The sequence below is a fragment of the Colletes gigas genome, unplaced genomic scaffold (assembly GCF_013123115.1).
Source record: "Colletes gigas isolate AHSC1104 unplaced genomic scaffold, ASM1312311v1 Colletes_gigas_Sc00007, whole genome shotgun sequence".
Taxonomy (NCBI): domain Eukaryota; kingdom Metazoa; phylum Arthropoda; class Insecta; order Hymenoptera; family Colletidae; genus Colletes; species Colletes gigas.
Genome location: NW_025106636.1, coordinates 5,310,568 through 5,327,833, shown reverse-complemented (window position 1 = coordinate 5,327,833; position 17,266 = coordinate 5,310,568). Strand labels below are relative to the sequence as shown.

Genomic DNA, 17,266 nt, shown 5'->3' with positions numbered 1-17,266 from the left:
CCCCCCAAAAGTAATCATAACTGTATCTTGTAATATAAAAAATATAAAGGGTGTAAAACATCCGCTATTAATATAAAAACATTTTTAATATATTTTTATCGCTCACTGGAAATTGCAATTATGTATAGTTAACCAAATAAGATTACGGTCGCGGGGGCTAGGAAAAGAGGAGGCTCGTAAGGGGTTATCAACCCTCTAATAAAAATTTATTCTGGCTCGTTGTTAATCCAATAACAGCGAAGCTTGAAATACCGGGGTTATATATTTGCCAAGTTAAAACAGACGTTGTTTCTTAACTTCTTAGCAGTTATTAACCGCGGAACGAAAGTATGAGTTATCATTCTTATTCACCCCCCCTCGTTCGTCTAATGCGTACGCGTAGTCGCGTGCTTCTTGTCCCGTCAAGATATTACGAGGTAAAAGAACAATAATCCGTTTAACGTTACCCCGCAGACGCGTTATTCGATTATATTGTTACGACGATAGTCCGATGTCAACGAGCTCACCCCTGCGATTCAACTTTTTTTTTCCACCCTCCTTTGGGAACTTTCCCCGACGCTACTTCGTCGCGTTGTAAAATTCTACAACTTTAAAACGCGTCAAGTACTATCACCCCAAACGATGGTAATGGTGTTAGAGTCTTTGCATTCATTAATGCATTTTAATGAATTTTTATTCCAATCGATGTTATTACCACTAAAAATACGACGTTATCGAACGAAAGCAGCATCGAATTTTTATTTAACTCGTGTAATATACAGGGTGTTCGGTCACCCCTGGGAAAAAAGACGAAAATCAAGAATATCAATTTCTCGATTGAGGCTTCGTTAAGAAATTATTAAAAAATTTCAAATTGCTCTGGAAAAATTATTTTCGGTTGCAAGGGTAAATTGTTAGCATTTTTGGTGAATAGAGGTACCCCTGAAATCCTACCCACTTTCTAGAAAAAAATTCAGGTAGGTAATGAAATTTCGACGAAAATGAAAAATTTCAAATCGTTTTAAAAAAATTATTTTTAGTTACGGGGGTCAATTACAATCATTTTTGGTGAATAGACGTACCCCTGAATTCTTACGCACTTTCGAGAAAAAAATTCGAGAAGGTGGACAAATTTTACGGCGAAAAAAAAATTTCAAATCGTTCTGAAAAAATTATTTTTAATTGGAGGGGTCGATTACAATTATTTTTGGTGAATACACATACCCCTAAAATCCTACGCATTTTCGAGAAAAAAATTCGAGAAGGTGGACAAATTTTTCGGCGAAAAAAAAATTTCAAATCGTTCTGAAAAAATTATTTTTGGCTACAGGGGTCAATTACAATCATTTTTTATCATTACACATACCCTCGAAATTCTACCCAGTTTCTAGAAAAAAATTCGAGAATGTGTGAAATTTTTCGACGGAAAAAAAAATTTTAAATCGTTCTGAAAAAATTATTTTTAGTTGCAGGGGTCGATTACAATTATTTTTGGTGAATAGACCTACCCCCGAAATCCTACCCCCTTTCTAGAAAAAAATTCATTACGAACGGAACTTTAAACGTTAATAACTTTTTAACGAAGCTTCCATTAAAATTTTCCCAGGGGTTGTCGGACACCCTGTATACTTTCTATGCAGTGTAACGAAAATATCAACCGGAGTAAAATATATTTAACGAGGGATGCACTATTATGAAACATGTTCCAATATTTAATAATACCATCGTGTACAGTGTAATCATCGCGTGCAGTGCAGTTCTCATCGTGCAGGTGATCGGTGACCCGCGCGTGACCTTTTATTTCGAGCAATACTTTCGCTATCGATAGAATTGTTGCATTTTGGACGAGGGTTTTCATTGCACATCATAATGCAGGGAAAAATCGATGCAGTACCAACAACGAGCCACGGTAATCCTCATCGCGAAAGCAAATCGCCAATTAAATCTTCACTGACCCAAGAAAAGGAATATTGCCGGGCAATGTAGTCGACGTAGTGGCTAAAAGGGAAGAGGGTGGATACTATAAAAACGGAAGCGCGGCTGCGCGAACGAACGATTGGCCACGGAGCAAGGAACGAAGTTGCCTTCTGTTATGCAATGTACAATGCACCTCGTGCAACGTGTACCGCGTGAAATATTTTTACCTCAAATAAAATTATACCTGGCGTGCAATTTACCTAACTTGAAAATATCTTCTTTCTAACGATGCTAAAAAAATATTTCGGAGAAACGTCGATGGAGGGGAATTTCATTTTTTCAAATTAAATGAATTTTTCTGTAAACAATAGCCACTTTAATGACCTATGCCTATGAAGTCTTTCGGAGACATCAAGGATTTTATTTGAAGATTTTTGATAACATTTCTCTAAAAGTTAGTTGCTGTATATTTTCCATTTCTGCTAGAGTAACATCTAATAAAATATTGCTTGCTATTTTAGCAGTTAATAGTATGTTTATGAATAATTTTATGATGGTTATTAAGTCACATAAATGTTCATATTAGTTCCAATATACTACTTCCTTGTTTATTTCTGATATCTTGTTATAAACCTATATAACCAACCCAGCATAATATTTCACATGTGTATATTAATAAACTACTATTAATAGTAGTTAACCCGATTCCTGAATTACTAAACTTAGCTACACACATGCCTCTATTCTCTCCGCATTCTTTGCATTCCACTTTTCCATCAATACACAGAATCAAAAGTTTCTGAAATTTGTGTACAAAAAATTAGTCGTGCCATTTTGGTAGAACAATGCATAATGTAAAAAAGGAGTTAATTTTAGTTATAAAATCGTTGAATGGTTGTTAAAATCAATGTGAAATCATTTCGCAATACCGAATGGTTGGCTGAGTTCGCCGACCGGCGTTTGTTTAAAAAGCCTAGAAAAGCTAGTAGCGCAGTTGCCAGGATAAATTAGCGGTCGATATAACGTGACAAATAGACGCAGTTGAGAATCTGTTGCCGGGTGCAGCCTCGAATTCGCGTCTACGATCCGACACTGTATCATCGATGAAAATGGAAAAGCGTCTGCGCACCACGAACCGTTCCTACAAAATGAACAACCTGCCCCCGATAAGTTCCTCTCTTATTTCTATTTTCTACTTCCTTCGTGTTCCATTTCTTTACCGCCATTCACTTCTATCATACTTCCCCTCTATTTCCACCGTTTTTTTTTCTATTTTACTGCATTCGAACAGCAACTCTCCATAACGTTCCTATCAATACATCAAATTAATTATACAGCAGCGACGTCGATACTAAATATTGACATATAAAGCGTTCGAATTTTATATATTTTATTTTCTACTAATAAATTGTGTTATTACGTTACCCATAATTCAGCTTATTAAAAATCAAAAACAATTTTTAAGAAAAATAGACGGGATAGGTGTCGAAATTTTTTGGACAAAAAAAAAATTTTCGAATCCTTCTAAAAAAATTATTTTTAGTTGCAGGGGCTGATTACAATCATTTTTGGTGATTACACATACCCCCGAAATTGTACGCATTTTCGAGAAAAAAATTCGAGTAGGTGTTGAATTTTCCGACAAAATTAATAATTTCAAATCGGTCTGAAAAAATTATTTTTAGTTGCAGGGGGCAATTACAATCATTTTTGGTCAATAGACATAACCTCGAAATCCTACCCACTTTCTAGAAAAAAATTCGAGAAGGTGGACAAATTTTTCGGCGAAAAAAAATTTCAAATCGTTCAGAAAAAATTATTTTTAGTTGCAGGGGGCAATTACAATCATTTTTGGTCAATAGACATAACCTCGAAATCCTACCCACTTTCTAGAAAAAAATTCGAGAAGGTGTGAAATTTTTGACGAAATTAAAAAATTTTAAATCGTTCTGAAAAAATTATTTTTGGTTTTGGGGGCCAATTATAATCATTTTTGGTGAATACACATACCCCCGAAATCCTACCCACTTTCGAGAAAAAAAATTCTTTACCGAAAGTACAATGTCTGATCCTGAAATTCCGATTCCGAAATTTCATGCGTGTGTTTAAAGAATCATAACTTCTAAACAGATTGGAGGGTTTTAATGTTTAAAAATGCAAGCAACGCGTATTTTTAGTTCTCTTCATTTTCAATTATCTTTTCATCAATTCTGATTCCATAAAAGTTAGAAATTAGCAATAATATAAGATTCTATTCTCGCAAACGATACAAATCTGCAAAGTTGGAGGTCGTGTTTAGGGTTCCTGCGTGAGGATTGGCGCTTACGTAACACGCCCACGCATCCAAATATTCTGAGAGGAACATTTTATCTGTATTTGTAGAGCTTATCCTGCCAACCTGTTATCAGGCTACTGTCCACCTCTAAGCTGTACAACCTTTCAAGAGGCAGAACAGATGTTGCTGTATGCGTCCATTACATTTTGTAGCCTGATGTTTCCTTTGGAACAACAAACAAATGAATCTAGAAGTTTAAACTAACAATGATAAAATGTTTCTTTTTCTAAAAAATTCTCAAGTATTAACTGGAATTAGTAGAATCCTCGTGATATAATCGGAATTACTACCTCCTCTATTTGTAATTAATTAAATAATAAATAAAGTAGCTAGTTCATCGCCTAATCTATCGCTTTACTAATCAGATAACAAGCAGAACGAACAGAAGCTTCTTAATTTTCTAATCCTATATTCGATTTCCAGGCAATTGATTACTCCGACGATAGTTACTTTGCTATCCAGATACACGGTTTGTTCTAAACTCACTTTGACGCGTACATTGCATCAAAGTTTCTTCGATGAGCTTATTCAGGATCAGAGCCTGAAGTGTTCGATCGATTTAAACTTCTCCAATTTAATAATCAGTTTCTAATCATATCCAGGATCTGTCACTTTATCAACGACAATCTCGCGATCGTAACGAATTAATCGCCCCGAGATAACGAACCAGAAATAAATACGATATCTGTTTCTATTTAAGTACTCTCTATTTGTTTGTAAATCCTCGGAGATTAGCCACTATTTCAAATCGCGTCTTTTAGTATTTCATACGAGCACGCTTTTAACCGTGACTGCTAAACATTATTGATCGCAAGCAGTCTTATCGGAGGCGATGATAAAGCGACGATAAAGAGTAACATTTTTAACACAACAAAATCGAACGTTTGAACGAATTATCAAAAATTTTCCTGACGCTATATGTTCCCGCTAATGTAATTGCAGTTTCACTATTTTGCAACTTCTGAATTACGCTACTGCCTCGCGAAGTAATTGAAGAAGATTGCAACCTTCCGTTCGTAGCCGAACAAGTGTTGACCCGATTCAGGATCAGTTAGCGAGGTATTACTTTATCCCATGTTTCGCTTCTATAGTTGACAACAAAGACACGCAAAATTCGAAAACACTATTTTTAATAAGGAACGAAAGATAAACCACTATTTGCCTGTTATTCCTTGAAAAAAATACAAATTTTAACCATCAAACGTAATATTTTGCGTTAAACTTTTATGTCATTATGTGCATATGTGTACTTTTTAACAAATTATTATGCAAGATAACTTTGAAAATCAAAAATATCAATTATAAATTTCAAATCATTGTATAAAAATTATGTTTGGCTACAGGGGTCAATTACAAGCACTTTTGGTGAATAGACATACCCCTGAAATCCTACCCACTTTCTAGAAAAAAATTCGAGAAAGGGTGAAATCTTACGACGAAAAAAAAAATTTCAAATCATTCTAAAAAAATTATGTTTGGCTACAGGGGTCAATTACAATCATTTTTGGTGAATACACATACCCCCGAAATCCTATCCATTTTCGAGAAAAAAATTCATTACGGATAAAACTTTAACCTTTAATAACTTTTTAACGAAGCTTCCATCAACAAATTAGTATTCTTGATTTTCGTCTTATTTTGGCCTCTGGAATACTCATTTTTACGGTTAATTCAAATGGTAGAACTTGAACAAATATTTCATCGTGCCACTCGCGAGTCGTTCAAACCCATCGCTGGTCACGAATAATAAAGAACACACTTCCTCTTACCAGAAGTTCCCGTTTCGATTTTAAGGCTCAGAAATTTCTCAAGCTACTTAAACGGAAGCATGGCGTTCCCGACGAGCCTTGAGCCGCTTTCGATCGTCATTTTCGTTTTGACTTTCGTAATCAGCGATTAGGCGCGAGTCAATGGGAACGATAAGAGACCGCGTGGAATCGAGTTAAACCGTTTTACGACGTTAAATCGTTATCGTGCGGTTGTGCAAGCCGACAGAAACGAAATTTTTTTTTTTTTTTCTTTTCGAAAGATGCATTTCACAATTGCGAGTGGAAAAACGACGTTTCATGCCCCGACGGTGCCCGACGCGGATCTAAAATTCTAATACATTCCACGGTTGCGTTTGAACTATGCACTTTAGGTTACGAATCGATTAAAATAAATTATGGCGTGTAAAAATTCGCGGCTACGACCGCGATTATGCGGCCGACTGTTCGCGCTTTGTTCGCGTCAGAGAGCCGCCTGTGATTTTGGCACGAAATGAAAATGTTCATCCTGTGGGATAGAAAACCAGTCCTTTGAGAAATGCACCGACTTTGTGTTACTTGTCAGACAAGTCTAGTATTATTTCAGCCGACAATTCGAGTACAATAAAGACATTACCATTATTGTTACTATTAATGCACTTTACTGGAAAAAAATATGAGAATAGATTCGTGAAACGTAAAAGTTTTCAAGGAAACCCAGAGCATGGAGATCATGTAGAAGGAACAATGAGCTCAAGACTGAAGCCAATGGACTTTCAAGCAGATCCAAAGAAGAGAATACACAAGTATGCAGCTATGACCTTAATACAAAAGAATTTGTAACTGCTTAAGGCACACTGGGAACATGCATCAATCTATTTCTCATAAAATAGAAATAACTCTGATAAATAGGAACTAAAATGCTGGATTCGCAGTTGTTTGGATAAACACGGAACTGGTAAAAGTTTGCAAGAATACTAGATATCAGAGGAAAAGAACAATGGTGGCTGCAGAAAGAAATAATCTAAGTTGGAAAGAGTACATAAGAATGTAGTCTGTAGGCATTAAGGTGCAGTTCGGAACTGCTTAGAAATAGCAGAATATAGATCAGTAATGCTGGGACAAGAGTTGCAAGCTAGCAAATTGTAGAAATACTGAAAGAGGAACAAACTAAAGTTCCGAATAGTTGTAAAATATTCAAATACCGAACTCTGCACAAAGAGTTGTGGGATCATGGAAGCGTATCACTGTGTAGAAATGGTTAACATATAAAAAGTGGTCAGCAAGAATATTAATGAAGTTTGAACCACGTGAAAAATAGTAGTAATAGTTAAAAAAAATGATAGTATTTAGAAAAGGATCAATTTTTTCAGCAATTGTAACATAAATAAACTAATGGTGTATTTAAGCCCCGAGGAACTAATAACAGATGCAAAGACGAAAGTATTCCGCAACTACTATGCCTTCTGGTCATAGTTCGCAACTGCCTAGAAATAGCAGAATGTAGGAACGGTGCTGTGCGAAAGGAGATACGAGAACAGTTCAAGTGCTAAACTTTTATACAAAGAGCAACGGATGGTGGCGATAAAGGCTAGTTAGGAACATCAAAACATATCGAAAAGTGAAATACACGCGACAGGGATGCTAACCAGGCTCAAAGAAGGCAAGAGTTCGCAAGAATGCTAGAAAAAAAATCAATCGCGCGGAAGGTGCGACGTGCCTGTATACTCATAGCGTATTAAAGCATGCAGAACTGGTAGCAGATGCAAAGACCAAAAGAATGCTCAACTATTCAGATAGTAGAGTCCAAGAGCTGCCCGGGAATGAGTAGCGTCGATGAAAAACGATACGAGACCAGGGGAACCAACAGCCGGAAAATAAATAACAATAGATGGCCAGGAAAGGGAAACAAAGTGGGCAGAAATCGCAAGGTGAACAGTCGTGGAGAGTTTTCAAGTGAGAATTTTAAATATTTATCGCAGACGTGATTATTGTATCGGATCGAATAGGGGCGAAGGCCGAGCAGCCTTCCATCGGCAAATAAATAAATCAATATTAATAGCATGTCTGCACGCTAATGCGTTTAAAAAATGAAACAATCGGTGAAACTTTAATGGACGAACATGCATTTACTTTCAATCCTCCGTTAGTAAGTTAATAAATTAATGTTTACGTCAGTCTTCCACCGCTATGAAAAACAAAAATATATTTTTATTGCAGAACTGTGTGGTAGTAAAGAGAAGAAGACGAAGAGTTGTTTTCAAAATTGAGTAGGGTAGGATATCAAGTCCACAATGGCGACTAGAGTCCAGAATTATTAAAGAAATCGAACGAAAGTAGTATCGAGTTTCTATCGAATTTGTGCAACATATATTTTTCATGCATCGTAGTAAAAATATCGACTGAAATGAAATACATTTAGCGTGGGTCGTTGGTGAACCAAGCTGAACAAACCAAACAAAAGTAGTATCGAATTTCTATCGAGCTCATGCAATATACATTTGTCATGCATCGTAATGAAAATATCGACTGAAATGAAATATATTTAGCGTGGATCACCGACGGCCCACGCTGAACAAACCAAACAAAAGTAGTATCGAATTCGTGAAATATACATTTTTCATGCATCGTAATGAAGATATCGACTGAAACGAAATACATTTAGCGTGGGTCGTCGGTGACCCACGCCAAACAAACGAAAGAGCGGAACGCGGAGGAACTGTGGTAGAGGCTAGAGGATTTACACCATGTAGAGAAACATGTAAAATAATATTCAACGTTGACGATAGTTCGCAGAGATACCAGTCGCTGGAGGGATCGATCGTAGAACAATGGTGGGCAAGAGGAGAGCCAGAGGTTCGCGAAGCGTGAAGTAACAGATTCTAAGCTGCGACGCGGGTTCGCGTTTCGAGTAACGGAAAATCGATTAAAACGACGAAGGAACGCCGTTCATCGTGGTCCTGGCGGGCTGATGATCTTATAAGGTGGCTCGCAGATAGAACGAGCAGACATAAGTGATTTGGAACGTCGGACTATTATAGAACCGGCTAGCTACGTTGTCGAAAACATCGGTTGGCTGTCTTCCCCCACCGCGAGGAGAGGTTACTAGATTCGAGTTCGTGACACCTTCGGCACGATTGTCGCACAATCACCTTGCCAAGTCAGCTTCTTCGTTATACCCCTTTGCTTCTTCGACGCGTCTCGCGCTGGGCAAAAGTGACCACTGGTTTGAATTATAAGGTTCCCCCTAGCAATGCGACGGCTATTACATATTTTGATCGAGACCGCATACCTGTCCGCATCGCGCATCAATCACTATGATATACGAATGTGGTTGTACCGGAGCAATAAGAGCCGTGTTGTTAACGTTGATTTATTTATTTGGCGGGATACGGGCAAGGACATTAACCCCTACCTAGTCTCTTCATTTGTACGTTGAACGAGACCAACGAGAGGATCGATTCTGATTCTGATTCTAATTCTAATTCTACTTCTAATTCTGACTGCCGTCTAACTTCCCGTCGGCCGGTTTGAGTAATTGCTTGTAACGAAATTTATGTAGCAATGTTGTTTCGTGTATTGGGCTACGCAATATATCAAACATTATTGCTGTGTAAATTTATTTTCAGACTTGGTACGCGACGCAAACGCAGCTCTGAAGGTTTCGAGTTAAATTGGTAAATTTGATTTTGGGAGTTGGAGGAACTTTGTTTAAACGAGATTGGTAAGATTCTAGATTTTGCATTATCATTCTCCATGCATGCTCGGTTTATTTGTTTCGTAATGGAGGATTGGTTTAGATTTGAAAGTTACTGTTATGATACATATGGAATACGAGTTTTATTAAGTGTAATTGTATGGTTCAACACGATAAACTCTCTAACATTTATCTTCCACGGACACGGATGTACGAACGATGCTAATATATTGTTAAAATTAATTTATTTGCTCGACGTGGACGAACTTTAGACCATAATCCTATTAAACCGACGATTACACTTGGGATAAAGTGAAGTTAATGAGAGAGTATATTAAATTAATTCCAAGAAGAATAAAATAGGATAATTTTGTTTCAGTGAAATTATGTTTACAAAGCTCGTCATAAACTTTGAAAGTAAACGAAATCATTTATCTATCGTGTGTTTAGGCTAATGAGGGAATAAATTGATTTAAGTATACCGTCGCTATGTGCGTAGTACAAGTATGCTAACAATGTGAACACATTAACGTCGATTTATTCATTTGGACGAGGTGGACTTCAGATCTCAACATTTATTGTACTAATGATTTATTGCTTCTGATACATAGAATCAGAATAAAAAAAAAAAAATAGATCAACGATGCATCGCTAATCAATACTGAATAATATGGGAGAAAGATGAACAAATTAATTGAGAATAGAATTTTTTGATAAACGCTTTTCGAGACGAAAATATATTTGACGTTTGAATTTTGCCAAAAGCTAAATGTTATTAAATTAAAATAAAAAAAAAAATATCTAGAGGCTTAAATTTAATCGAAAACGTTATAAGAAATATTAAGTTAAATCTCTATAATAAATAATATTTTATCTTCGAAGAGATTAAATAATTCATGGACTCTCTGGTGCTATGTCCATCGAGGAAAAATAATGTTAAGTACTAGTATGTACGCGACGCCCCAAGAGTGCAAAGAAGCCGCAAAAGAACTCGCGTACATTCTCGATTTGTATTATTTAAAAATGATTCTAGCGATTTTTATGCCACTAACGCGTGAAATACTTATTGGTATTTGAAGATACTTAAAATTGAAAGTATTTAAAATTGAAAGTGTTTCTATTGCAGCGACACTGTGTTAAAAATATTGTAGATTTACCTGATTTAGACGAATTTAGAAAGTAGGAGTATTTTTAATAGAAAGAAAACGACCAAGGGTAATGGATCTCTTGGTAGGTAATAATTACCGAACGTTGTTAATTGATAGCGGTCTATGGACGAATTTCCGGTCTCCAAGAACGAACAAGCGAATCGATAATGTATCTCGGTGAGCAGCCGTCGCTCAATCGATTCCGTTGCACGTGAAAAATTAAAGAGGATGCATGGATTCCCCCAGTTGCTGGCGGAAAGAAGAATTCCCGTAAAAAGTCGATGCCCTGATTGGGAAAGATACCCTCACAATTTTTATGCTATAAAACCTTCCGTCGTACCATACCGTTTCCCCCTTTTTTACGGTATTTTATTAATTAATAGCGTGGCGAAAAAATAAACATGCCATCAAAATTCAAATCATACCATAACAAAAATTTTACGACTCGACATTTTCGCTATGAAATATACCTGGGAAAAATTTTAATGAAAGATTCTAGAGGCCAAAATAATAGTAATTTGTTGATGGAGGCTTCGTTAAAAAGTTATTAACAATTAAATTCAACAATTTCAAATCGTTCTGGAAAAATTATTATCGGTTGCGGGGGTCAATTATGATCATTTTTGGTGAATACACGTACCTTCGAAATCCTATCCATTTTCGAGAAAAAAAATCGAGTAGATGCTGAAATTTTTGGGCGAAAAACAAATTTGTCAAATCGTTCTAAAAAAATTATTGTCGGTTGCGGGGGTCGATTACGATCATTTTTTGTCATTACACATACCCCCGAATTTCTACACACTTTCGAGAAAAAAATTCGAGAAGATGGACTTTTTTTCGGCGAAAAAAAAAAATTTCAAATCGTTCTGGAAAAATTATGTTTAATTGCAGGGGTCGATTACAATCATTTTTGGTGAATAGACATACCCCTGAATTCCTACCCAGTTTCTAGAAAAAAATTCGAGAAGGTATGAGATTTTTCGATGGAAAAAAAAATTTCAAATTATTTTGAAAAAATTATTTTCGATTCCGAGGGTCAATTACAATCATTTTTGGTGAACAGACATACCCCCGAAATCCTGTTCATTTTCGAGAAAAAAATTCAGTACAAACGGAACTTTAAATGTTAATAACTTTTTAACGAAGCCTCCATCAACAAATTGGTATTCTTGATTTTCGTCTTATTTTGGCACCTAGAATCCCCCATTAAAATTTTTCCCAGGGTTGATCGAACACTCGGTATAAAAAAAAATAAAATAGAAAACTTCCATTTCATGTTCTCCATTAGCTATCAGAAATAATTTCCCAGACCTTTGCTCGCTTTTATCGCACACTTTGCATGCGTGCACCTCCATTATAGATTGCAGTTATCGTTTATATTTTATTCCATCGCGCTTCGACTATATTTAACTCTCCTTACATGTACCTTTTTACGCCCCGTCGACTCGTGCGTTTCCCTTTTATTTATTAGTCGCGTTCCCCGTTAATTATTTAACGTTCCACGCAGCGTACAGTGGACAATGTTTGCGGAGCACGAAATCGGATTGCTGGTTCGAGCCATTCGCCCGAGCAAATCAATATCATCGACTGGCGACTTCCTTGCGTTCGTACGTGCAATCACGAGAGGCACATACTGCTGCGACGACCTCGAATCATCGTACACATTATTCGAAAAAAAGAAAAAAGAGCTAGCCATTCTCTGAACTTTGGAACCACCGTTCGGACTCGTCGAGGTTCGTAAAATTCATTTTTCACACATTTTATTCTTTTCAATTTCTCTGTACGATTTCTAATCCTGTTTAGATACACAATTTTCCTCTTAGTGTGTTCCATAGCTCTCGAACAAAGTTGAACAAATGGTACGAGCAAAATTGGAAATGTTATGCTCTAAGACAAGTGAAATTGTGTGCTCAAGCGAGTGAAATTACTTGGAATATTTACAATAGGGAAGATCTGAGCCTCAGAAAGGCATAAAACAACGTGAAAATCTCTCAAGATCTGAAATTACACAAAATTTTTAATTTGTACACACATGGTACTATTACCAAAGTGAATTGTAAATGAAAGGCTTTAATGATAGGCTTCGTGATATTCAAGCAAATCAGATGAATAGAACGAGCAGCCATATATTCCGGTGAAGTGACAAAGAGCATCATAAATGGACACAAGAGTCAAGAATCTCATAAAGGGAGTAAGTTCCCAATTCAGTGGGAGAACCAGAACCATCGCAAATGGGATTACAATTATTCATAAAAACCTACTCAAACGTATGAAACGAGCGAAGACCTCGTAAACAGATCAACCAGTGACTGTATAGGTATTTGCTGATCTATTTATAGTGCATTAAACACGATTATTCGCATAAATGATAACTCAATAAAAGCAGTATCTCTTATGATACGTTATGTTGCAATGCCAAATTATTTGCAACGTTTTTTGACAGATGTCACTAACTGTCGCGTTAACAAGCCTAAAAAAGAGATCACTATAAATCCACAATTATGGGCAGAGATGGACAAACTTTTTATTCCAATAATAATTTATTCCATCGAATGGTCATATTTGTATTTATAGTTAAATACTTTAGTTCAAATTATTTTATATTAAGGGATATTACCATTGTAGAAAATAAAGTGTTTTATTGCGATTTTTTTTTTAATTAACCATGTCGTTTAGTGTTAAAAAACAAATATTTATTCAAAAATAGTGGAAAATGACGACGCTGGAGCCATTTTCGCGAGGCGTTTTGCGGCAAACAGTGGAACTAACAACATGCAAATTTGTATCTGGAAAAAAAAGAAATTTTTCTTTTAACCTGCATGACTATAGCTAGAGAAATATGTAGGGGATTTTGGAAACATTAATTTTTGTATGATTAGCGAGTAAGTATGAAGTAAAAAGTTCAATTTTGTAGAAAAAATGGGGCAATAATTTGTCAATAAATAATGTTAAAATTAATTTATCGAAGATCCCCTACTTATTTCTCTAGCTACACTCATGTAGATTAATAGAAAATTTTTTGTTTTTTTCCAGATACAAAGCCAGTTCATTGCACCTCAAATTCAAAACACGCCTCGCGAGAGTGGCTCCAGTGTCGTTATTTGCACTATTTTTGAATAAATATATTTTTTTTAACCCCTAACGACATGGTTAATAACATTCTTGAATATCATTATCCTCTTACTTTTCCATTCATCCAAAAAAAAATCACCAAAAAACTTTTAATTTCGGGTTTTTACAGTGGTATTACCCCTTAATACTAGATTAAATATTATTTTTTAACAACTTATGTTGAATTTGACTGATGCAACAGCATGAATACATATTCTAATTAAAAGAAAAATCGTATTGTAAGGTAATCGTCAACATGAAAGGTATCAATAAATATACGTGCGATCAATGCCTATAAATCTAGTGTTAAGGGATAGTCTTCGAATTAACGTGCAGTACAATGTACATGAGATTCGATTAGGTTTGAACCAAGCTGTGGACAAATCACACGTCACCGGTTCGTTTCACCGTCTGTGAAAATTCATCTCCCAAGAGCAAAGCAAACGAACGTCAACATCGAGAGCCTTAGCGACGTCGAGCCAAGAATTTCTCATGTTCCTCGTAGCGTAAACGCATCCCTCGATCCTCCGGATCGGGACGATTTTTTTTACACAGCTAGACAAACGAAGGGAACGCTAGTTTCTTGGAAACGAGCGTCCACGGGGAATCACGGTGTCCGTCTGAAATAACAAATAACCATCCCGCGACACGCGATACCGTAGGATTTCGACTCTGTTTTGGGAAACGTGGATACATGCCCCGGTGGCATTCTCGGTAATTCGATACCCGGGACGGGCATATGTGCGAAAACAAGGCGTGTTGTGACACGCTTAGACGGAGGGGAAAAAGGATCTTCGCGCACGGTTTCGTTTTACCACTGATACGAGCCCGTAATGGCGTGCATTACGCTTATTAACGTCGTTAAGTACTCGGAGGGGGGTTTTTTTTTTTCTTTGCGTGGGGAAAAAAAAAAGTATTCCCCGTCCCAAGTTATTCAGGGATCGATAAATATTATTACATCGAAAATGTAAGATGGTATTCCCCGAACGATCGCGTCAAAATTTATAACCGAGAGCATCAACTTTATCTTCTCGATGCTTCGACGTTGAAGCAGCCATCGGGCTAAAATAAATTTTGAATTCGACGTCTTCGCAAACTTTTCATCTCGCTAATATAGACCGTACTGAAAATGCAGTGGTCCATATTGGAACAAAAGACTGCTCGAAGAAAGCGTTTAACGAAGTGACTTTATTTTCCAATGATTTCAATACGAAACAACCACCTGCTTCGGGATTGTTTCTCGCGAAGAGTTAAACTTGACGATCGAGGGGACGCATAGCGCGACATCCGTTCCGAATCGGAGCGGCTGTTAATTTTTCTTTTTCGGTACGGTGAACTGTTAATGAACTCATTCACGCCTGGCCCCAATAAATTCATCCCTCGCGGGACGGAATTCGAACAGGCTAGAATCGTTTTCCGCGGCCAGAAAACCCACGGGGCTATTTCGGTGCGTCAAGCAACGCCGAAATATTTGAAGAAGTGTTACTAAACCGTGCTCAATGAACTCAATGGACCAACCCTTTCGTTGGCAATTGTACAGAACAGCGGCCGTGCACTGCCAACTGATTTCGCGCAATAGCTCACCGTGAGTTACGACTCCTCGAGTCTCATTAGACCATTGAATAATTATCCCAGGCATCGCGTACGCCGCCGAGGCCTGCCCGCGAAAGGAAGATTGTCGCGGACGCGTCGAACGAGGACGCGAAAAAAAAACACGCGCGAGACGATTGGCGAGACGTAATGTTTGCGGAGAAGTAGGAAATAAAAATGTTGGTCGTTATGAATTTTCCAGACGCGAGCCTTCCGTGAATCGCTTTCGCGCGTTCATGTAACGCTTCCGAGAAACCGCATACCAGAATTCAAATACCTGGTGCATCGTACAAGTTAAAAGCCGGTTGCGTCGACGGTGAAATAAAAGACCGAGATACGATCGACTATTTAAATTGTGGATCGCGTTGGACGGGATAATGAAGATTTCATATCTGGAAAGTACGGTACTCGAGGGTGTTCTGTAATTAAAATACTGGTATTCAAAGAGTTTGGTGTTTAGAGTTCGATATTCAGAGTATTTGGTACTTGATATAGTGGCACTCAAAGTGTTTGGTACTTGGAATTACGGTATTCAACATGTTTGGTACTTGGTACACCGGTATTCAAAGTGTTTGATATTCAGAGCTCGATATTTAGAGTATTTGGTACTTGGAATTACGGTATTCAACATGTTTGGTACTTGGTCCACTGGTATTCAAAGTGTTTGGTATTCAAAGCTCGATATTTAGAGTATTTGGTGCTTGGTGCTTGGAATTATGGTATTCAACATGTTTGGTACTTGGTACACTGGTATTCAAAGGGTTTGGTATTCAGAGCTCGAGGTTTAGAGTGTTTGGTACTTGAGATAATGGCACTCAAAGTATTTGGTATTTTGAGTTCAATATTCAGGGTATTTGGTGCTTAGAATACTAGCATTAAAAGTATTTGGTGTCTTGAGCTCAGTGCCCAGAGTATTTGGAACTTGAAATACTAGTATTCAAAGAGTTTAATATTTAGAGCTCAATATACATAGTATTTGGTGCTTGAAATACTGATGCTCATAGCAACTGATACTTGAGCTAATAGTACTCAAAGTATATGGGGCTTGAAAGTGTGGTATTCAACATGTTTGGTACTTAGAGCTCAATATTCAAAAGTATTTGATATTTATAGCGCTATTATTGACTCTATTTGATAGTTACAGAACCAATATCATACTCTTTTATAGTTTGAATACCGGTATTCGATATGCTTTGGTACCTGAAGTATCGATACTCGGTATTTTTGGTATTGCAATACCGGTATTCATTCTAGTTTCCTTTTTTTAGTGATAGTTGCGACTATCGTTGCTGCTTTCCGAAGAAATTGCACTTTTACCAGTTACGCAAACTTTCGTTACTTCTTCTTTCCCATTACACGTTACATAATTATTGTAAAATAATTGTTACATAATAGAGGGCTCGACACCGAACACGTGTACGTTCAACTGGCAATGGAAGAGCAATTTCTGAATTGAAATTAGACGTCGAAGCTATGCAAACAGAAAAGCACAAAAGGAGAGCGTCGATAGAAGAGTCCGGCGACGCTAGATTTGGCAAATTGACAAAAGTTCTTCAACCTCCCGATGCAAGAGCGAAACCGCGAAAACAAATTCCCTTCTTTCGATCCACCGTTTCGCTAAAAACGATTCAAATATACAACGGGGCTGAAAGTAACCCTAATATTTAACAAACAAGAGATATTAAAAAACAATTTGACTCTATTATCGATATAACCAACTGGACACATATTGGTTCAAGAAATA

General features: G+C 37.0%; 2 protein-coding genes across 2 annotated transcripts in view; one reads left to right on the top strand and one right to left on the bottom strand.

Moving 5' to 3' along the window:
- Nucleotides 1-17,266, bottom strand: part of LOC122396523 — a 51,087-nt gene that overhangs the window by 20,752 nt on the left and 13,069 nt on the right. The gene's annotated exons all lie outside the window — the stretch shown is intronic.
- The window catches only part of LOC122396525, a 43,712-nt gene that overhangs the window by 23,984 nt on the left and 2,462 nt on the right, over nt 1-17,266 (top strand). The window contains exon 3 of the mRNA XM_043395035.1: nt 12,329-12,554. Within this exon, the coding sequence (XP_043250970.1) occupies nt 12,329-12,554 (226 nt within the window). The remainder of the gene's footprint in view (nt 1-12,328; nt 12,555-17,266) is intronic.